The sequence below is a fragment of the Dasypus novemcinctus genome, chromosome 20 (genome assembly GCF_030445035.2).
Source record: "Dasypus novemcinctus isolate mDasNov1 chromosome 20, mDasNov1.1.hap2, whole genome shotgun sequence".
Classification (NCBI taxonomy): domain Eukaryota; kingdom Metazoa; phylum Chordata; class Mammalia; order Cingulata; family Dasypodidae; genus Dasypus; species Dasypus novemcinctus.
Window position 1 is genome coordinate 28,086,614 of NC_080692.1, and position 23,435 is coordinate 28,110,048.

The 23,435-nt window shown below is 35.8% G+C and overlaps 1 protein-coding gene and 1 pseudogene across 1 annotated transcript in view; both read left to right on the forward strand.

Moving 5' to 3' along the window:
- Nucleotides 1-2,022: 2,022 nt before the first annotated feature.
- The window catches only part of LOC139437099 (uncharacterized), a 31,501-nt gene continuing 10,088 nt past the window's right edge, over nt 2,023-23,435 (forward strand). Inside the window, exon 1 of the mRNA XM_071210251.1 lies at nt 2,023-2,116. Coding sequence (XP_071066352.1) covers nt 2,023-2,116 — 94 coding nt within the window. The remainder of the gene's footprint in view (nt 2,117-23,435) is intronic.
- LOC111763369 (small nucleolar RNA U3) lies at nt 2,858-2,937 on the forward strand (annotated as a pseudogene).

The following is a 23,435-nucleotide window of genomic DNA, read 5'->3' on the forward strand; positions in this document are numbered from 1 at the left end:
TTAAGAATGCATTGTGGCTTTCTCTGTCCCCTTTCAATCAGTATGAATATTCCATGTCCTTTTAAGGAATATGATGTCAACAATAACTGATTAAGGCTAGGTGATTAACTTTCATGAGGCCAAATCCTTGTAGTTGATGAGAATGAGCTGTAAGATTTAAAGTATTCCAGAAGTTGAATATGTCGAAAACCAGACAATAAGTGTAGGACATCATTCTAATCAAATGTTTAGATATGTAATATTTTAGAAAATATATCACCCACACATTACTTTATTCTAATCAAATAAAGGACTATCCTCTAGAAATCTGGATTGTACCAGAAGCAGTGCCCACCAACTGTCCTTCAGCTGTAGACTTAAGAAATCAATATGAATGAGTCCCTCAAAATCCTATACCTTGGTAATTGAATGAACAATAACAAAACTCAGTATCTTAAAAGCAATGCAAGGTATTAGTGGTAGGGTGAGGTATGAGAGCTCTGTATGAGTTATGTATGTTTGTTTTGTAAGTTCACAACTATTACTATGCACTTATTGTTTACGTATGTTCATGTATGAGTGATATACTTCAATAAATTTTAAAAAACAATTCAGCATCATGACTGTAAAGAAACACTGGAAGAGACCAGGGAGCAGCAACCTGAAGAGTCAGAGGAAAAACAAGCAACTCATGGGGATGGAGAGGAGGCATAAAAATTATTTAGATGTTTTTGCATCCTTGGTAGGTTTCAAGATGATCAGACCTTTATGACATAAGAGCAAACAAATATTAGAAGAGAGCCAAAACCCATAAAATTATAAAAGGAAGAATTGGAATGGAGACATGGTAAAGTTAGAAAAAATTACAGAGAATTACAAATAGAAAAGCCTAATTAAAATCAGGAATGGGGGGAGTAAAGGAGATAATTGACAGTGCTAAAAAAGAAATTTATAAAAGGAAGGTAAATCTGAGTGGCTCTGTTAGAATTCAAAAGAGCGAAAATGTCCAGTAAAACAGAGAGTTTAGGAACACAACCCAGGAAGGAGATGTGTTCCCTAAGTTGAAATCATGATAAATGAGAAAGATGCAATTAAATATGTAATTGATATAACAATAGTTTCTAAGTGGAGAAAGATGACTTGAATATGTAGATTAAAATGGATCATTATAATTTGAGGCAATAAATAATAAAAACATACTTGCCCTGAGAAGTTATTTGAAAAAGATATTTTAAATAGGAGGGTAAAAAAATCTGATTAATATATATTGTAAAAATTCAGGCACCTACATCATAAAGGAAGGAACAAAAGAACATTAGTTTCATACTTATTTCTTAACAGGCTTCAATGCAGGCTCAGTCACAGATAGTTAAAAAGAATTATTTGGGACCCCATAGCTCTCCTCAACCAACTTGTATGTTATATGTCAGACAGCAGAATGTTTAGATATGTCATATTTCAGAAAATATATCACCCAAACACTACTCCTAAAATCATTTCAGAAAGCCAAAACAGGAGTGACTGATAAGGAAAAATATGGGAATGCAGAATATGGACAAAAGCAGAGGAGATGTAAGAAAAATGCATATCATAAAGATTACTGGACAAGATCTTTTAGAATCAACACAACAAGCACAAGAGGAAATGCTGAGTACATTTCATAGGAAAATTTGTGGTTGAATTTTCACAAGATCTTCTGGATCTAGTGTTAGTTTCTCAGACTTTATGTCGAAAGCATAAGCAACAAAAGAAAAAACAGATAATGGGACCTCATCAAAATTTAAACTTTTTTGCATCAAAGGACTTAATCATGAAAGTGAAAAGACAACCTACACAATGGAAGAAAATATTTGGAAACCACATATCTGATAAGAGCTTAATATCCAGAATATATGAAGAAATTCTACAACTCAACAAGAAAAAGAGAAACCATCACACTTAAAAATGAGTGGAAAGAAGTCTTTCTTGGGTAAAACCCAAGCAAGGTTCTGATTGTACAAGGACACTGTTGTGCAAAAACCCTGGGGTGAGGCCATCTTCACCATGTCTGACAAGGAGGTGAAACCTTCAACTGAGGATTTGGGGAATAAGAAAGAAGCAGAATACAATGAACATAAAGTCTTTGGACAGGTTAGCAGTAAGCTTCAGTTCAACAGGAAAATGACAACACATCTCAAGAAACTCAAATGAACGTACTGTCAAAGTCAAGGTGTTACAATGAATTTACTCTAGCTTCTCTTTGAAGGTCAGAGAACTGCTGATACTCATACACCCAAAGATGGAATGGAGGAAGAAGATGTGATTGTAGTTTATCAGGATCAAGCAGGGAGTCATTTAGCAGTTTAGATATTCTTTAACTTTTTTCTTTCCCTTTATTCCTTTTTTAATTTTAAAAATAATTCTTTTGTATTGTGGTCTCCAAAGCTGCAATGAAAACTGTCACCACAACTCTTTGAAATGTCTGATATTTTGAATTCTAGTATTCAACATTCATTATTGATGTTTTCTTTCTGCTGATTTTGGTGATCAAGAATTAGCCCCTTCCTTATTGCCTTGTCCTTTCAAAAAATTCCTTGTGTACATAGAGAGGACACCTTCTCCAAGACTGTGCATTTGCATGTTTGTGGTAACAAATAAAATTGGCCAACGAAAGGGTTCATGAAGACTTTCACTGGGCCCTGAGGTGCTAGCTTGTGGCTGCTTTAGTCCTGGACTGTGACTTTCAGTGAGAGACAGAAGTTTTTAAGAGAACTGAACTACTGAAAAAAGAAACTTATCCCTATCTTGAAGCTACTTTTTAAATCTGAGGGTCTGGATCAAAAGAGGAGGAATAGCCAGTTGAAGTGGAGATAATAGATATGCTAAGTGTAATGACTCAAAGACTATACTTTCAGGATCATTTCTATAGTTTGTTACTAGAGAAGGTTCTCTGAGTGTAATGACTCACTCCACAGTTGTCTTCCATGAAGTGTCAAAGCATTTTAAGATATAATATTGTCAGAATATCCCAGAAAAACTCTAATTTTCATTGACAGTTAATAAAGTTATTAATACAGAAATGTATATAACAGAACACTGCTCTTTTATATTTTATTTCTACTTTTGGGTCTGGGATATATGTTTAAATGGAAATTGTACCAGCTTCACTAAAATAAAGTATTTTGTTTTTTTTAAAAGAAAGTCAATAGCTTGAATAGACATTTCTCTACAGAGGAAATACAAATGGCTAAAAAAGCTATGAAAAGATACCCAATATCATTACCAATTATGGAAATGCAAATCAAAATCAATATGAGATATCATTTCAAACCTACTGGATTGACTACTCTTAAAAAAAAACAGAAAATTACAGGAGCTAAAGAGGATTTGAAGAAGTAGGAAAACTCATTCATAACTTGTGGCAATGTAAAATGGTAAAGCCACTATGGAAGACAGTTGAGCAGTTCCTTAGAAAGCAAAGTATGGAATTACCATATGACCCAGCAATCCCTTCCCTAGGCATATATGCAAAAGAATTAAAATAGGGACTCAAACAGATATTTGCACACTGATGTTCATAGCAGCTCTATTCACAATTTCCAAAATGGAAGAAGCTCTATTCACAATTTCCAAAATGGAAGAAACACAAGTGTCCATCACCTGATGAATGAATAAATAAAATGTGGTCTATGCACACAATGGAATATTAATCAGCCACAAAAAGGAATGAAGTCCTGATACAGCAACAACATGGAGGACTTTGAAGACATTATGCTGAGTGAAATAAGCCAGACAATGAAGGACACATATTGTTTGAATCTCACTGACAGGAAATTTTAGAATGAGCAAAACATAGAGTTAGAATCTACAGGATTGGTTATCAGGAGCTGGGTTGGGTAGGCAATGTGGATCTGATGCTTAATTTGTACCAAATTTCTATTTAGGTTGATTGTAAAGTTTGGGAAATGCAATGGTAGCACAATACTGGGAGGGTTATTAACAGCACTGATTATATATGTGAATGTGGTTGGAAAGGAAACTATTAGGCTGTATATATATTTACTAGAATAAAAATTAAAAGAAAAGACATAGGACTGTACAACACTGTGAATCCTGTTATAAACAATGGACTATAGTTAAAAGTACAATTTTTTAATAATATTCTGTCATGAATTATAACAAATATACCATACTAATGCAAGATATTATTAATAAAGTGGCATATAGGGAAAAATACACCTAATGTAAACTATTGACTATATTTATTAATACAGTTTTAATATTTTTCATCAACTGTAACAAAGGTACCACACTAATACAAAGTGTTAATGATGTGGGGTGGTATGTGGAAAGAGTACATTTTTTACATGATTTTTCTATAAACGTAAAACTTCCCTCATTAAAAGAAAATTTCAAGTGAAAAAAGGGAGGATTTAATATTTATCTTATATAACACCCTCAGGCTCAGATAGTCTGGAGATTTGTTGAGTAACTTATTGATGACCAAGAAATACAAACTCCTCACACATTTCTGCTCTAACTTCACTGCATCCTCAGTGCTGCCCCCTACAGTAGCAGGATCACGTGGCCCCCAAGGGTCAAACTTTCACACTTGTGTCTTCAAAAGTGTAAAGAAAGAGGATGGCAGCCTTCCCTTACATCTGTTTGTTTAGGGGTGGAGGAACACTCTTCTCCAGAACTTCTACCAACAGACCTTCTTCTTTCTCTCCTTCCTAAGACACAGTCTTGTGCTATTTAAAAGCATGGACTCCAGAGGTAAACTGCCTGTCCTGGCTCTGCCACTGTCTGTCTATGTGGCCTGGACAAGTGACTCAGCCTCTCTAAGTCTCAGCTTTTCATCTGCAGAATATGAATAATACTGTCTACACCATGATTTGATGTGAGGATTAAATAAGTTAATATATGTAAAGAACTTAGAGTAGTATCAGACACACAGTAAGTGGTGTAAGTGCTAATTCTTATACTGTGTCACATGACCATTCATACTTAAAGGGAGGCTAGAAATTAAAATATCTGCCCTTTTTTAGCCTCTATTCTAGAAGGCAGAGTCTGTGCTAAAAAATAAGGAATGGTAATGAAAGAAACTCTTATCTTGTACATAGAGAATCTGCCACTACTGATAGAGTATTGGAGAGTCCATAGCACTGGGTAACACCTCAAAAATAATTTCCATTATTTGTATAATATTCTACTGTCAAGTGACATACTACTCTGAAATCAATGTTCCTCTAATAAATGGATCCCCAAATCCAACAAAATTAATGTGCCCCTCCCTTGCATGGCCAGCCACAATCTTATTCCACCCAGCAGATCTAAGGACTCCAGTGATTACAATTAAAGGCAGGAAATTACCCCACACAAAAGGTATTTTGGGACAGCGGTTTACTCCTACTGTGAGGAGATATTTTCTTTTCATGTGCTTCTTTCCATCTGAATGTCTTCGTCTCATGAAGTGTCTGATTCAAATATTTTACCCTAACTACATTGTTTCTTTCCTTATTATTGAGTTCTGAGGTTTCTTTTTATATTCTGGATAAAAGTCCTGCAATCAGATATGAAACTTGCCAATCTTTTCTCTTAGTCTCTTACTTCTCATTCCATTCTATCATTTGAAGAGCAAATATTAACTAAAACCCTATTTATGAGACTGCTTAAATGTTGAGAATAAAGAAATTTTGGATTGCTTATATGATTATACTGGGGTATTTTTAACTCTTTGCTCCCCCAATAATGATTGATGATGTGACAAAAGGGCCCCTACTGCTTGGGCTGCTTATGAAGCTTTATTGTTGGGGAGACACCAAGATGTGAGGGAAGCTGTTGCAGAACCTCTTGTTCAGCTCCTGTGAATGTGGTTTAATGATGAGGAAAGATTAGGATTATTCAGAAGGAAGTTAACAATTAGAGGAAAGAGGGTGAAAATTCTTGGGACAATCAGGTTTGTTTGCTAATTCTATTTGGTTGCTAATAAAAGCAACAAGCGCCCCTTGAAGAAATGGATAATACTAGAGCTCAGGTGAAAATATGCAAAAAGAGCATAGAGCATCTTACAGAGCCAGAAGTAAGAAAAAACAACTCAAACTAAAAGCACCACTGATGGACAGATGTCAAAAGGACAGAAGAGTTAAACTAAAGAGATGTCAATAGCCAAAGCTGTAACACTTGAGCAACAAAATAAACAATGTAGTACTGGATTATAACCCAATATATAAAATAAATATCCATGAAGCTATATTGATATAAATAAATTAATGGGGGGAATAGACATATCCCCCGTACAGAAGAATTGCAAATAATACATACAGATACTCCATCTTCAAGCAGGTGGAGCATAAGTCTCCACTTGTTATGTGTGGTCTGTGCATAGTATTTTCCTCCCAAAAGGGTCCACTAAGAAAACAGAGAGAAAAGACTAATGTGACGTGGGAAAATTTGATAAACATTACCACAGAATTGTGATCAAGTTTAACACCAAGAGTGGTAATTCATTTCAGTGATATACACCTTTGATATAGTGTAATCAGAATTTTGCCTCTGTGGTTTTCATCCCCAAACCACGTATCATGATCACGTATCATGATCCTTGTTTGGTATCCAGTGTGTCTTATAAGAAAAACAGATGCATCCAGGAGATTTACTGTTCATTATAGAGAACTGAGTTAAATGAGGCCTCCAGTGGCATCAGCCTGATACAGAATCAGCAATTCACACTGGCACAAACCTACAGGAAGTATTATTCTGTGACAAATTTATCAAAAGCCTGGTTTTTCACTTCTATTTAGGAAAGACATCAAAGCCAAAGGCATTTACAATGTTCCCTTGAGGTTATTTACATTCTCTTAATGATGCCATTCCTGATGAGAAGCTTAAATTTTATTCAGTGAGAAAGTAATATCATTTATTACATTGAAGATATAATGTTGAAATCTCAAGCTAAGATTCAGTTATAAGTGCTTGTTTAATTATATGAGCAATAGATGATGACTGATTAACCCAACTAAAGTACAGGGCCCAGGGAAAACCGTAAAATTCCTAGACATCTCTTGGACATGGACAACTCAAGACATCCTTCTGACAACTAAAACAATAATCTCTGCCAGCTCCAAATCAAAGCAAATGACACAAAAATTGTTTGGGTTGCTTGGGTTCTAGAGAAATGACATCCCCTTATTCATAAAGTTATCAAGAAAGAAGCTGCATTTGAATGGAGTCCTCAACGAGATCAGGCACTCCTTGTTATTTCAAACAGCATAGTAGACCTCTCTGGGTCTTATAAACTCCATGCTGAAATGATTTTGGAAGTCCACAGCAGGCAACTGCTGGCTAAAACCTGTTAATGTTTAGATTGTGTTAACTAGACTAACTTAATGTTAGATTGTGTTAACCACATGTAGTTTCAAAGTACACCCCTTTAGAATGGAAACTGCCATCTTGTTACTAGATTTTAATTGAAACTTTTTCTTTTGATAAAGGACATAGTATTAGTTTAGACACACCACTTCCTAGTTTATGTCTTATGGTACCAACAAGGAATGAAATGCTCCAGTAAAATCATTCATTGAATGAAAAAATATAATCTAGAGAATGTGATGTCATGCCCACTGCATAAATAAACAGGAGGCCTCCATGTTTTTGATCCCTGAGGAGCTAGGTGAAATCAGAGCTGAAAGGAACACCCCCTAAGCTGAGTTTTCAGATGACGACAATCAAGCAGCATGGTTTACCAAAGGTAGTTTGAGATTGAAGGACTGAGCAATAAATCTGGGAAGCAACCGCTCCATGAAAATGCTCAATGGACAAAATTAACTATGGAGAATAACTAGACATTAATAATAATGCTATGGTATGGAATTTTAATGACTTTTGGACAGTAGCCATTGGATTGGCAATATAGTCCAGAAAATAGACATCAGATGACTGGCAGAGAATAAGAACATCATTTTGGAAATCTTTACAAATGTGAAGGGTGAAATGAAAGTGGGACTTTTAGATGGCCATAAAATGATCCCCCTTCTAAATTTCTAAGAGGTCTGAAACCAAAAAGGGGTGTCTTGTTCACCATTCAGAGTAGGCCTCTAGGGTATACAAAAGGACTGGCCATGAAGACATTCATATAATAATAATATGCACAGCAAACGATGCATCCCACTATCAATCTTAGAAGCTCAAAATGGTCTTAGAAGACCATCAGAGACTTTAAAAAGCCATGAGTAAGAAACCAGGGAAAATTTGGGAATCTCATATTTGGAAGGTGGATAATAAAGGTCAGTTACCTATGGCTCTAAGTGGATTTTGATGGGTCTTGATGGTGACTGAGATTCCTTCTGAATTTGGAGTGGCATATCCAGTAACACTAGCAAAAACCTCTAACGTTACATTTGCATAGTTTCTATTCCTATGCTTTCAGGTTCACTAATCTTTTATTCAGTAATGTCTAATCTGCTTTTAATGTTATCCAGAGTATTTTTCATGACCACCTTGACATTTAACTTAAGTCTTTTTACATCTTTGAAGTATCTCCTTTTTATGTTCCTGTTTTACTTTGTTGCCTTGAAATTAGGAATATATTTAAAATAACTTTTTTAGTGTCCCGTTCTACTAATTCTATTATTTGTATCATTTCTGAATCTGATTCTATTGATTAATTTTTCTCCCAATTATATTCATGCCTGCTAAATTTTATTAGATGCCAGACATTGCAAATTTTATATTCTTGAATACCGAATATTTTTGTATACGTTAAGTAATTTTGGCCTTTGTCCTGAAATAGTATGAACTTAATTGGAGACAACATGGTCTTCATAAGGCTTTCTTTTAAACTTTATTAGGCTTGACCCTAAAAGCCCACAGTTTAGGACCAACTTGTACCCATCATTGAGGCCATAGTTTCTCAGAACTCTGCCCAGCGCAAGAACAATTACCAGGTATTTTCATTCTGGCTATTGAGAGCATGAACTATTCCTGCTTTGTGCAAACCCTAAAAATGTTCTACATCCTCCTTTCCAGTGTATTTTACAATGACCTTGGGTTGTTTTCTTACACATGAGCATTGATAAATTCTCAGCTGATTATTGACACACAACTCTCAGTGGGTTTTCGGTGTTCTCTCTCAGTTTGGCATTCTTCTTTCTGTTGTTCTGCCCTGTGAAGTCTCTAGGCCTTGGGTTCTCCGTTCTCTCAACTTTTTTTTTTTTTAAGATTTATTTATTTATTTAATCCCCCCCCCCCTCCCCTGGTTGTCTGTTCTCAGTGTCTATTTGCTGCGTCTTGTTTCTTTGTCCACTTCTGTTGTCGTCAGCGGCACGGGAAGTGTGGGCGGCGCCATTCCTGGGCAGGCTGCACTTTCTTTTCACGCTGGGCGGCTCTCCTCATGGGCACACTCCTTGCGCGTGGGGCTCCCCTACGCGGGGGACACCGTTGTGTGGCATGGTACTCCTTGCGCGCATCAGCACTGCGCATGGCCAGCTCCACACGGGTCAAGGAGCCCCAGGGTTTGAACCGCGGACCTCCCATGTGGTAGACGGAAGCCCCAACCACTGGGCCAAGTCCGTTTCCCTCTCAACTCTTTTTCATCAACTCAGGGAGACTGCTATGTTTTTTTCTGTGCTGTGACCTGGGAATGCTATCCAGCCACTAATCTGGAGCAATCATAGGATTCTCGTGATTTTTCTCTTTTATCAGTGAACATTGTCATTTTATGCCTCATATCTAATGTCTGAAAACTGTTGTTTCATTTATTTTAAGTGGGAGGGTAAATCCGACCCTATTATTTCATCATCACCATATACAGCAGTGTTACATTTAATTTTCACTGCCAAAATAAATTTAAAATATTTATTCTTCCTCTATAATTGATAAATGTAGGTAACTGTTCATAGATTAATGATATACATTTTTATTTCTAGATATATCCATTTAATCCCTGTTGTCCAAAGTGTTCTCTCATTTATTTGCTTGCTCTTACTTCTGAGGGATTACATGTACCCATTTCACATTTTGCAGTTATAACTCAATAGCCAAGATTCCTCCTTAAGAAGATCTTTTATTTACTATTTTAGTTTATAAGGCCATCAAGATTTGGAGGAAGGCAAAGAAAATAATAAAATTTAGACTATCCAAGCAAAATAAATAGGTTACATTCTAACACTTGTTCACCAAACAAAGTTCAATTTGCACAAAAGTGGACAATCTGAAAAATATAGATTTAAAGTCAATTAAATAAAAAATGTTATTTATCCATTAGACACCTAAGTTGGATGTTAACTCTTTTTAATTTTACATTTATATTAATATTTAGAACATACGAAATTCCAAGAATATTAGCAATAAAACAAAGCTTTAATTATATACTAAATAAACAAAATACATAAACTATTCATAAAAGAGAAATAACATTCAAATGAAGAGAAAATTGGACAAACTCACTAAGAATCAAGAAATGAAAATTAGAATATCAGTGACTCAGTTTCTACCTCAAACTTTAAATGATAACTAATAGCTGGTAATATTATTTGATGTTAAATATATTCTGATCTATAGCTTGCAAGGATAAAAATTTAAACAGTTCATTGTAAAACAATATTATAATTTTCAAGGAAACTGCAACAATATCTTTTTTGAATAAGTAATCTAAACTGAATCCAAAACACTATACTAAAAAATAAATTTAATAAAAATATGTCTATGTGCTTGAAATTATTCAAGGTAATTATTATTTAAACAGTAATAAAATTTCAAATGTATTGTATATTCTCTGCCTTTGCCTTTTTAAATTAATATGACTCCCCTGGATACCACATGCCCATTTCATACCACAGTATGCTGAGCATTTCCAAAGTAATTTAAGACTGTTCTCTTTTACCCCAGTTATTGCTCTAATATTGACTCTGGCTGACTGTAAGAAACATGTTCCAGTCTGTGGCACTGACCTGACTATAGCCTTGGGGTTGGTCTCATGTGCTCCATTCTCAATGTTTAATCATTTGTACCACCACTCTATCAGAGCCCAGCTCTCCCTGTGTTCCATAAAACCTTCCCTTGGTGATGTAATGTTTCTTTAGTGATTTTTGATAACTTATAACTTTAAGTCTAGCTAGCATATGTTGGTTAACTCTTTCCAAACTGTTATCTTTAAATTAATTAATACAGTTCTCTTATTGTCTTAAAAATATCTCCATTGTTACAAGCATAGTAAACTCAGACAATGTTATGTAGTTTCTCAAAATTACTAGATTAACAGTCGCCTCAAGGGAAGATGAGACAGTTAAGGAGTGAAAAAATACATTGTATCTCTTCCTTACAACTTTACTCATTTTTGGCCAACTGTATCTAGACTGCCTTAGGAGAATATTCTCTTGTCCTCAAGGATCCAGTTCCTCAACTGAAATGTTCCCGGCAACAGCTACAGAAGATAAAATTTCATCACAGCAAGAGGCATGGGCCATCCCTTAAATGATCTTAGTTTAATATCCTTATTTTATAAAAATGGAATAAAATGCAAGCTTCATGGGGAGAGTATGAAGAATATTAAGTAAGATAACCTTTGAAAGTTCTCAGCCTCTACTTGGAGCCTAGGCTTTCCTGGAAAATATAACTTAAATCAATTTATACTGAATCTGAGTCGATTAAAATAAGGATTTGGAAGGGATATTGGAAGAAGAGACTAAAACCATGATAATTTCTATGGCCTGAATGAAAGGGTTTTGTGTACCAACAGGCCTATATTAGGTTTAGTTGTGAGGGAGCGAGGGGAGAAGGAAGGAGGCATTGAAATTTCATCATTCCTACACACAATTCCTTTAGCCCAGAGTCTGTCTTCATGTGTCTGTCCTCATCACTGGTCCATGAGTGATGGCTCTTTTGAACAAAAACACTGGAGGTCTTATCTTTAGATTATCCTTCCAGAAATATTTACCTTCTCTATCAAATGTCAGCTATTTCTTAAGGATTGACTTTGAGTCCTACATCTTCCATTACACATTAACTTACTATGATAAACTACTTTCCTTTTTAGTCATAGCAATGATTTCTGTTCTAGGTCCCTGAAACTTTTAAACTACCTTGCAGTATGTTATACTAAGGAAAATATATATGGAAAAGAGTAAGAAATTTTTATTCAAGTTACTCTTCTATCATGTACAAGCTGGGTGACCTAGAATAGGTATTTTATCCTCTATAGACCTCAACTTGGTCCTATGTAAACTATTGAGCTACCATCAATATTCTTTTTTCGACTTTCTTACATAATCACCATTACCCTGGCTCAACTCATGGCCTCCAGGGATGAGAGGAATCCAACATCTGTTTTACTCCATGCCTAAGCTCTTTCTATGAGAATTCTTTATAAATGAAGTCCACAGCTTTGGTACTGATTTTATCCCAAACTCTCCCTAGTACTGAAGACTTTCAGAAGCAAAAATTCCCTATGTCTGTACTTATGAGTCTTGCTTCAAAAACTCTGGTATCTGGGTGTCTGCTTCAGTTCACCAGGACAGACAGTCATCCGATTTGGAAACAGCATTGTTTCTGTTAATGGTAAATAGATGTATTCATCTAGAAAGGGATAATGAATAGAATGATAAAACATTATATCTGGAAATAGTCTGGAATAATAAATTACAATCATTAATTTCTGTGTGAAAATCTAACTCCCAAAAGATATCACTGACCCAACATTTAGCTAGAGGCCATGTAGAATAGGAGGGAAAATAAGATTTCTTGATACAAAACTGGCCAATGTTGACTAACTCTGTAAAACTTGTAAAATCTTGTAAATTCTCTAGACTTCAGTTTCTTAATCTATAAAGTAAGACTAATAACACTTTCCTAAATCAAAATTTTTACTTAATTATTATGTAACTTATATCTGTCTCTTGCATAACTGGCTAGCAGTTGGTAACAAGGTTAAGAAAAGAATTTATGTCTCATGACATATTTTTTAAAATATATTTTTATTAGAGAAGTTGTGAACTTACAAAACAATCATATATATGTGGAGAATTCCCATACAACACCCCTCCACCAACACACTACATTATTGGGGAATATTTGTTACAGATTATTAGATAATATCATTAGACTATTACCACAGACTATGGTTCATAACATATATTTGGTGTATTTTTTCCCATAATCCCTATTTTTTAAAAGTAAATTTTTGGTATTGATGCAAGAATATTACAGGATTTCCATTAACTATATAGTCCATAGGTTACATTAATTGTATTTCTCCCATGCTTCGCTATATTCTTACCAGTTTGGAATAGTGATGCATATTTGTTCTAATTCATTGAAGGACATTCTTGTATTTGTACTATTTACCACAATTCTCATCCACTTCCAGGTTCACCTATTCAGTGCCTAGATTATTTTCTAGCTTTCTTTCAATGAATATTTACATCACTAGACTACCTTTTTCAGCCACAGTCCCATTTATAAACCAGCTGTGTTAGTTCTCCTCACTATAAAGTGTTTCCATCAACTCCATCCATTTCTGCACTTTTACAGTCAAATTAATTAAAACTTCTACATATATTAAGCATCAGTGCCCCTTCTTAGCCCTTCTCCTATCTTCTAATTACCTATACTCCAGATTTTAACCCAAGGCATTTATTCTTCTTATTTAGCTCATATTAGAGAGACTATGAATATTTGTCCTTTTGTGTCTAGCTTTTTTCATTTAGCATAATGCCTTCAAGGTTCATTCCAAGTTATCACATATTTCCCAATTTCATTTCTTCTTACTGCAGCATAGTATCCATCGCATGTATTCCATTTTATTTATCCATTCATCAGTTTTTGGACACTTGTGTTGTTTCTATCTTTTCACAATTTTGAATACTATTGCTATGAACATTGGTGTGCAAATGTATGTTTGTGTCACAGTTTTCAGTACTCCTGGCTACATTCTTGTATTCTTAGTAGAGGAATTGCTGGATCATATGGCACTTCTATATTTAGCTTCCTGAGAAATGGAGAAACTCTCTTCCACAGAGGCTGCACCATTTTACATTCCTACTAACAGTGAAGGACTGTTCCTATTTCTCCACAACCTATCCAGCACTTACTTGTTTTCTGTCGTTGTTTTTTAATAATGGCAATTCTAGGTGATGTGAGATGATATCTCATTGTCGTTTTGATTTGCATTTCCATAATAGTAATATTGAACATTTTTAATGTGATTTTTTTCCATTTTTATTTCTTCTTTGGAGAAATGTCTATTTAAGTCTTTTGCCCATTTTTTTAATTGGATTGCTTCTTCTTTTCTTTATATGATCTCTTCATATAGCATGAAATCAAACCCTTATCTGATATATGGTTTCCAAATATTTTCTCCCATTGAGTGGACTGCATTTCCACCTTTTTGACAATGTCCTTTGAATCACAAAAGTGATTAAGTTTGAGGAGGTCCAATTTATCCATGTTTCATGTTGTGGCTCATGTAAGGTTGAGAATCCACCACCTACAACCAGGCGTTTAAGATGTTTTCCTGCATTTTCTTCTAGTTGCTTTATGGTTCTAGCTTGGTTGTTTAGCTCTTAGGTTCATTTTTACTTAATTTTTGTATAAGGTGTGAGATAGCAGTCCTCTTTCTTTCTTTTGGCTATGGATATCCATTTCTCCCAGCACCATTTGTTGAATAGACTGTTCTGCCAAGCTGGGTGGATTTGACAACCTGTCAAAAATCACTTGATAGATGTAAGGGTCCATTCTCCATGTGTCTATCTTTATGCCAGTACCATGCTGTTTTATCACTGTAGCTAGCTTGGTAATATGATTTAAAGTCTGGAAGTGAGATTTCTCCAAGTTCAATTTTCCCTTTTAAGTTATTTCTGGTTATTCAGGGCCCCCTATCCTTCCAAATAAATTTTGATAATTTTTTTTCCCATTTCTTTAAAAAATGCTGCTAGAATTTTTATTTTGATTGCATTCAATCTGTTTATCCATTTGGATAGAATTGGCATCTTAATGATATTTAGTCTTCCAGTCCATGGCATGGAATGTTTTTTCAATTATTTAGGTCTTTTTTTATTTCTTTAACAATGCATTGTAGTTTTCTTAATACAAATGCTTTACATCCTCAGTTAAGTCCATTCCTGAACACTTGATTCTTTTAGTAGCTATTTTAAGTAGAATTTTTTTCCCTGAATTCTTACTAAGGTTATGCATTATTAGTATATAGAAACACAACTGAATTTTGCCTGTTAGTCTTGTATCCTGCCACTCTGCTGAAATTGTTTATTAGCTCTAGCAAATTTGTTGTAGAATTTTGGGGACTTTCTAGGTATAGGATCATACCATCTGCGAATAGCAAAATTTTACTTCTTCTGTTATAATTTGATGCCTTTTCTTTCTTTTTCTTGACTGATTGCTCTAGTTAGACCCTCTAGCCCTGTATTGAACTACAGTGGGGACAGTGGGCATCCTTGTTTTGTTCCTGATTTCAATCTTTATCATTGAGTACAATGATACTTGTAGATTTTTCACATATGGCCTTTATCATGTTGGGCAATTTTCCTTCAATTCCTATCTTTTGTAGTATTTTTATCAAGAAAGGATAATGTATTTCACCAAATGCCTTTTCTGCATCAATTGTTAAGATCATGTGATTTTTCTTCTTTGATTTATTAACATGATGCATTACAGTGACTGATTTTCTTGTGTTGAACCACCTTTGCATGCCTCGTATAAAACCCACTTGATCATGATGAGTAATTATTTTGATGTGTTCTTGGATTCAACTAGCAAATATTTTGTTGAGGATTTTTGCATCCATATTCATTAGGGAAATGGGTCTGTAATTTATTTTTTTAAAATACCTTTATCTGGCTTTGGTTTTAGGGTTATATTGGCTTCATATATTGAATTTGGTAGCATTTCTACTTGCTCAATATTTGGAAGAGTTTGAATGAGATTGGTATGAAATTTTTTTCAATGTTTTGTAGAATTGACCTGTGAAAGCATCTGGTCCTGGGCTTTTCAGTTTGGGGAGTTCTTTGATGACTGTTTCAATCTCTTTACTTGTGATTAGTTTGTTGAAGTCTTCTATTTCTTTCAGGGTAAGTATAGGTTGTTCATACATTCCTAGAAATTATTCCATTTTGTCACCATTATCTAGATGTTTGGCATCCAGTTGTTCATATTATAGTCTTATGATTTCTTTTATTTGTGGAGTCAGTAGTAATGTCCCATTTTTTTTTATTTGTATCTTCTCTTTCTTTTTTTTTTTTCAATGTAGCTAAGGGTTTGTTTTGTTAATCTCAAAAAACCAACTTTTGGTTTTCTTAATTCTATTGTTTGTTCTCAATTTCATTTATTTCCACTCTGATCTTTATTATTTCATTCCTTTTACTTGCCTGGGATTACTTTGCTGTTATTTTTCTAGTTTCTACAACTGTATAGTTAAGTCTTTGATTTTAGTTCTTTCTTCTTTTTTAATGTAAGCATTGAGGGCTATAAATTTCCCTCTTGGCACTGCCTTAACTGAGCCCTATAGGCTTCTATGTCATGTTCTTTTTGTCATTCATGTCAAGATACTTATTGATTTGTGTCCCAGTTTCTTTTTTGACCTACTGATCATTTAAGTGTGTGTTGTTTAATCTCCATATACTTCTGAATTTTCTCTTTTTCTGCTTCTTGTTGATTCCAACTTTATTCCATTATAATCAGAGAAAATGCTTTGTAAAATTTTGATTTTGTGGAATATATTGAGATAGATCGTATGACCTAATATATGGTCTATCCTAAAGAAAGATCCATGAGCAATTGAAAATAATGTATATCTCACTGTTTTAGGGTTCAATGACCTGTATATTTCTATTAAGTTTAGTTCATTTATCATATTATTCAAGTTCTCTGTTTATTGATCCTTGGCCCAGATGTTCTATCCAATTCTGAGAGTGGTGTATTAAAGTCTCCAAATATTATTGTAGAGATAACAGTTTCTCCACTCAGTTTTGCCAGTGTTTACCTCATGTATCTTGGAGCATCCTGGTTAGGTGCATATATATTTATGATTGTTATTTCTTCTTGGTGAATTGCCCCTTTTATTAACATTTAATGTCCTTCCTTGTCTCCAATAACAACTTTTATTTTAAAGTCTATTTCATCTGATATAAGTAGAGCTACTCTGACTCTTTTTGTTGTTGTTGTTGTTGCATTCATGGAATATTTATTTCCAGCCTTTCACTTTCAATCTATTTGCATCCTTGAGTCTAAATTGAGTCTCTTGTTGACAGCATATGGATGGCTCATATTTTTTAATTCATTCCATCATCCTGTGTCTTTTGACTAGGAAGTATAATCCATTAACGTTCAATGTTATTACTGTAAAGGGAGTTCATATTTCACCAATTTTGACCTTTGGGTTTTATCTGTCATATTTTATTTACACCATTCCTTTGATACTTTTGGTTACTTTTACTGATAAAATCTTCATTTCTAGACTCTCTTCCAAGCCTCTCTCTTGTCTTTTCTTGTCAGGCTGTAGCACTCCCTTTAGCATTTCCTGCAAAGCTGGTCTTTTTTTTTTTTTTTTTTTTTTGGTTTTTATAAAGGGTATTTATTTGGGGTAGGAGCTTACAGATACTAGGCCATAAGGCATAAATTACTTCCCTCACCAAGATCTATTTTCATGTGTTGGAGCAAGATGGCCGCTGACGTCTGTGAGGGTTCTGGCTTCCTGGGTTCCTCTGGGCTCAGCTCCTTCTTTTTCTCCACAAGGTCAGCTGTCGACTATAAGGTAAATGGCTCTGTCTCTTTCCCTGGGGCTCAAAATTAAGACTTTAAACTCCAACATCAAAGCTCCAACATTAAGAATCCTCAACTCTGTCCTTTGCTATGCCTTTTATCTATGAATCCCCACCCACCAAGAGGCAGGAACGCAATGCCCCAATGACATGGCCCAATCAAAGCCCTAATCATAACTCAATCACACACAGGTACAGACCAGATTACAAACATAATCCAATATTTATTTCTGGAATTCATAACCATATAAAACTGCTACAGTATGTAAAGTATACCTCCATAAAGTTGTTTTAACAATAAAAAAATATAATTGCAATGACACATTAAAACATCTCCATCCATCTTATTAAGCAACCATTTTTGACATAATTGAGACACAGGAAACTGGAAAAGACTACAATTTTGAATTTTCTAAATTTTTTAACCAGGGTTTGAGCTTCTTTTTTTCTTGGTATTCTCAGCTATGAAGAGTTTATATGCAAGTTGTGCAATTTGTAGGGCTAGTACTATTCAATCTTTTATCCTCTGACATTTTTAAATTACAATGGCCAGCACTGATATGAAGATAAATTTGATCCAATTAAGAGAGTGATTGGTCTTAATGGGCTGGCTCCATCCTAAACTTTCTAATAGCAAACATAAAGCTGGTCTTTTTGTTATAAACTCTCTCAGTTTCTTTTTACCTGTGAATATTCTAATTTTGCCCTTATTTTTGAAAAATAATCTTGCTGGACATAAAATTCTTGGCTGGTAGTTTTTCTTTTGCAGTATCTTAAATATATCATACCTCTGCCTTCTTGCCTCCTTGGTTTCTGATGAGAAATCAGCATTTAATCTTATTTGGTATCTCTTATATGTTATGCATTGATTTTCTCTTGCTGCTCTCAGAATTCTCCCTTTGTCTTTGTCATTTGACATTCTGATTTGTATGTGTCTCAGAATTGGTCTATTCAGATATCTATATCCTTCAGTAGGGTTGGGAAATGTGCTACCAGTATTCTTCAAATATTCCTTCTGCACCTTTTCCCTTCTCTTCTCCTTCTGGAACACCCATGGCATGTATGTTTGCACATTTCTTACTGTCATATAATACCCTTGGACCATGTTCAATTTTCTTTTCATTCTTTTCTTCATCTGTTTTTTGTATGTTCACTTCCAGAGGCTATGTCTTCAAGCACACCAATCCTTCATTCTGCCTCCTCAAATCTGCTGTTATATTCCTCTATTGTATTTTTTATTTCATTTATTGTGCATTTCATTCACATAAGAGCTGTTATTTTTCTATGTATGCTTTCAAATTCTTCTTTGTGCTCACCCAGTGTCTTCTTAATATCCTTAATCATTTAGGCCATTTCATTGAACTTACAATGGAGATTGGTTTGAACATCTGATTAGATGGCTAAAATCCTTTACATTATCTGGAGACTTATCTTGTTTCTTTAACTAGGCCATATTTCCTGTTTCTTGGTATGGATTGTAATTTTTTTGTTGGTGTCTTGGAATCTGGTTTACTAGATGTATTTATTCTGGATGCAGTTTTTCTCTTTAGTTTAGGGATTTCATGCTCATTCTTCCTTGCTGCTTGTGTAGTAGGAGCCAAGGATGTAGTTGTTATTTTAAGCTGTAGAGGCTGAAGTTGTCCACATTGCCTCAGGAACCGGTGAAATTTCTCCCACATTTTCCTCTGTCACAGGTAGGGATAGAACTATAACCATGTGCAGTAATCCACACCATGTAGGCAAAGACCATCTGTTGTTGCCCAAAGAGACTAATGTATCTTCACATCCCTTCTTCCCCTGCCTGGTGCAGGGTTAGGGCTGAAGTTATGGCCAAAAAACTGAGCTGTTTTGTTCAAAACTAACGTCAGTTGCTTAGGATGACTGACATAGCACCAGCCCCCTTTCTCTGTCTGCTACCAAGGTTGGGGATGGATCTCCTGGAATGTCTAAAAATCTAATCTTCATGGGCTGAAAGCACCTGCAGTTGCTCTGAGTGGCTGAGGGAATACTGTCCTTTCTGCTTTTTAAGGGGTGGGCATGGAAGCACAGGCATCCAACAAACCAGTCCATGCATGATGTAAACAACTGCAACTGGCCAGAGAGACTGAAGAATCACAGCTCCCTCCAATCATCTTGGGGGCTGAGGTGGAGCCAGAGGTGCTCCACAATGCAGTCCATGCAGGCTAATAGCACCTGCAGTTGCATAGAGAGACAGAGGAAACACCAGCCCCCCACATCCTTTGTCAGGGCAAGGAGTAGCTACAGGTGTATAACTATTCAGACTGCACATGCCAAAAGCACCTGCTGTTGCCCAGAGAGGCTAAAGAAACACCAGCCCCCTCCTACACTATGGTGGGGTGTGGGAATGGAGCCACAGGTACTCCACAAACCAGTCTGTATGGTCTGAAAGCAACTGCAGTTGCCCAGAGAGGTTAAAGAAACACAGTTCCCCTCTTATCCTATTGAGTGTGGAGATGGAGCCCCACCTGTCCAAATAGCCAGTCTGTTCTGGTTGAAAGTGCCTGGAGTTTCCTAGAAAGTCTGGTGCAGGTCCCCCTGCTTTCTACTTGCCAGAGTTGGAGCTGGAGCCTACATAGGGCTGCAATCTGATCTGGGTGGAAAGAAGCTTGTCCCTACTATCACTGTGATTTTCAGTCAGCCCTTCTTCCCCTCATGCTGGGGACAGAGTTAAAATGGCAGCCACTGGCCTCTTTCCAAGTTGGACAGGTTCAAACTTTAGCTGCTCTTAGGATTATATTTTAGCCAGCAGAATTTACTAATCAGTAGCTGAAGTAGGTGCCCAGCTGTCTCTTCCTCACCCATTTTTTGGAAATAGAGCTTCCAACTCCAGGCACAGAATAGCTCCCAAGGTGATTTGCCCAGCCCATGAAGAATGGGCACTGGCCTCTGTGGCATGGAGTGCTGTACTTCAAATCTTCACTGCAGATGGGAAATCTCCTCCTTCCATTCTTTCAAGGATATTGCAGGATACTCTTTTGGTTTCCTAAGGCTCCAAAAAGATGCTTTAGATAGCTCTGGGTGATTACTAACTGCCCTGTGGGATGAGCTAACTCTTGGAATTCCTGACTCTGCTGCCATCTTGTCCCTCCTCTCAAGTCTCATTATTTTCATTTCTTTTTCTATTGCTTCTTTCTAAACAATTTGTGGAAAAATATGTGATTTTTAAATATTTTTGTGTCCTATAATGTAATTTTTAATTTGTACCCCTTCCTATCTCTGGGTAACTTTCAACATAAATTCACATCTACCACACAGTTTCAAATGCTGAAGAAGGGCTTTAGTTTACATTTAGATTATGTGCCCTCATAAGTGGAGAGTTGAAAGTACAAGAAATTATCTAATTGTTGTTTCTTTTAAATAAACATTCTATCATTTTATCCACAGAAATAGCTATACCCCAGCAAACTCTATTCCAATTCATCCCAGTTTATGAAACCATTTCCCAGCACCTAAAATTATTCAAGTTTATGTAAAAATATATTCTTAGACGTCTCAGAAATGGTGTAATTTATAACTTTGTTTCATTTACTCAAAGGAAAAGCACTTTAGAAGCATAAATGTTCATAAATTTAATGAAATTCATCACTCAGGGTCAAATTACATGCAGTTTAGTATATATGGAAACAGTAAACACATCATGTATAAAAAGAACAGACTTTAGTTAAGGGAATATGAGTTGATGTGCACCAAAGTATGTTTCACTGAAGAACCTTTATTTCCTCTCCACTTATCCATGTGTATTGTTTCAACTATCACATGGTGCGCCTTTAGTGCTCCTACCCTAAATGGGCCATGTGTAGCTCTATATGTCTGCAATAGCCAAAGATAGCTTAGTCCAGTGGACACAGGTTGGAAAGATTAAGGCATGCCATCATTAGGTTCAGATTTAAACATTTATGTGGGAGGTAGAGAATTAGATCACTAGATGGTGACCAAAAAGTCAGAGCTTACACATCTAAGTGGCATTGTAGGTCTAGAAAAATATAAAATCCCCATCCAGGAATAGGTAACACATACTAGCAGACATAATGAGAGCTGTGACAAACTTTAGCATACTGCTCAACCTTTAGCAGCTTCAAAATTCTGCCTGGTGGTAGGCCTCCTCTGAGATTTATTTTAGTACTTTGGATAAGCTTATGCAAAAGTTGGCACTTCTTACAGAGTCTGTGATTTCTATGGTTATTCCTGAAAACTTTTAACTGCTTTATTAATTTTACCTTTTTCTCTCTTTCACCTTCAGATAAAAAGTATGGTCCTTAGGAAGTTACTTCCCCTGGGTTCTGCTCTTGCCTCCAACTGTAATAGTGACAGTGGATGAAAACTATGTTTGGAGTATTCCATTCTTTAGGGAGAAGCATCTTCCTGTGGAAAGTAGGAGGCCAGGGAACAGTTAAGAATAGGATTTCCAACCCATTTATTTAAGTGTAAACAAGTTCTGTCTGGTCAGTGTCTACATTTCAAATTAATATTTGAGGGAGGGGGAGGTGGAGATAAGGAATTAAACCAAAAGGTTATAAAATACCCTTTTTTTATATTAAGCAACATGTTAAAGCCTTAAAATATTGCTTGAATCATCAAACTAAAGACATACTTATTTAGTAAAATCAGTCAAACAATGGTAATTCCCACAGAAAGAAAAATAAAACTAGACAAACATTTATTAGGCTAAATGATTCAACTTTATTGAATAAAACCACAGAAAAGAGTGCTCCATGTGATGGTTTAACTGAAAATGGATCAGTCGGCTATTCCAGTGCTTGTGAAGATTGGAGGTGCAGTTATCCTGGAAGGATCTGTGGAAAATTCTACCTTCTGATGGTTTGGACCCCTGTTCTATTGGCAAAATTGACAAGTTTCTTGTGTAACTTTTATGAACAAAATTTCTGCCAGCCTGGATTAAAAAGAACAAGAGAAGAGATGAATTGAGGCAAAATCACTTCATGGCCAGAAACCTGGGTTGTGAAATCTGGATTAATGAATTCTTCTCAGGCCAATGAGAGTGGAAAGTATATCTGCCACAACACTTGGAGAGTGCATGCCTACTGCCCCACTGTTCAGGAAGTGGTGCCACCTCAATGCTCAGAGAGAATGAAGCTTGTGAGAGGGTGTGGCCTGTGTTACAGAGATTTGCAGAGAGCCTGGCCACCATCTGGATGCTTGGAGAGGGTAAAGACTTCTCCCTGTTTTTCATGGAGTCCTGTTCACTGGGCAAGTGTTTGGAAGGGCAGGGTTTTCATTCCATTAGGCTTAGAGGACAAAACATCATTCCATAGATGACTCTCAACCTTAAAAATATAATGAAGTATGTCCTGCTGGCTTTTGGGATTGTTTTCCTTCTAACTTCACTATATGGGAATGGGAATATTTATCCTATGCCTGTCCCTCCATTTTATATTGGAAACAGATGACTTGTTCTCTAGGTTTCATAAGTCTTCAGAGGAAGGGTAATTGTGCCCCAGGACAGACAACCTCTGTGAGGGTTAGACTAATATGTCACCTAGGCGAGGTAATTGAGCCCAGTTATTTGGTCAAGTAAGCCCTGGACTAATTGGAATACAAGGACATTTATGGTCCTTAGTCACCAGTGAGTTTACTGCATAGATAGCTGATTACATCTACATCGGGAAGATTGCTGCCAGCAATGAGTGACACTTTATCCAATCAGTTGAATGTCTTAAAAGGGGAAGT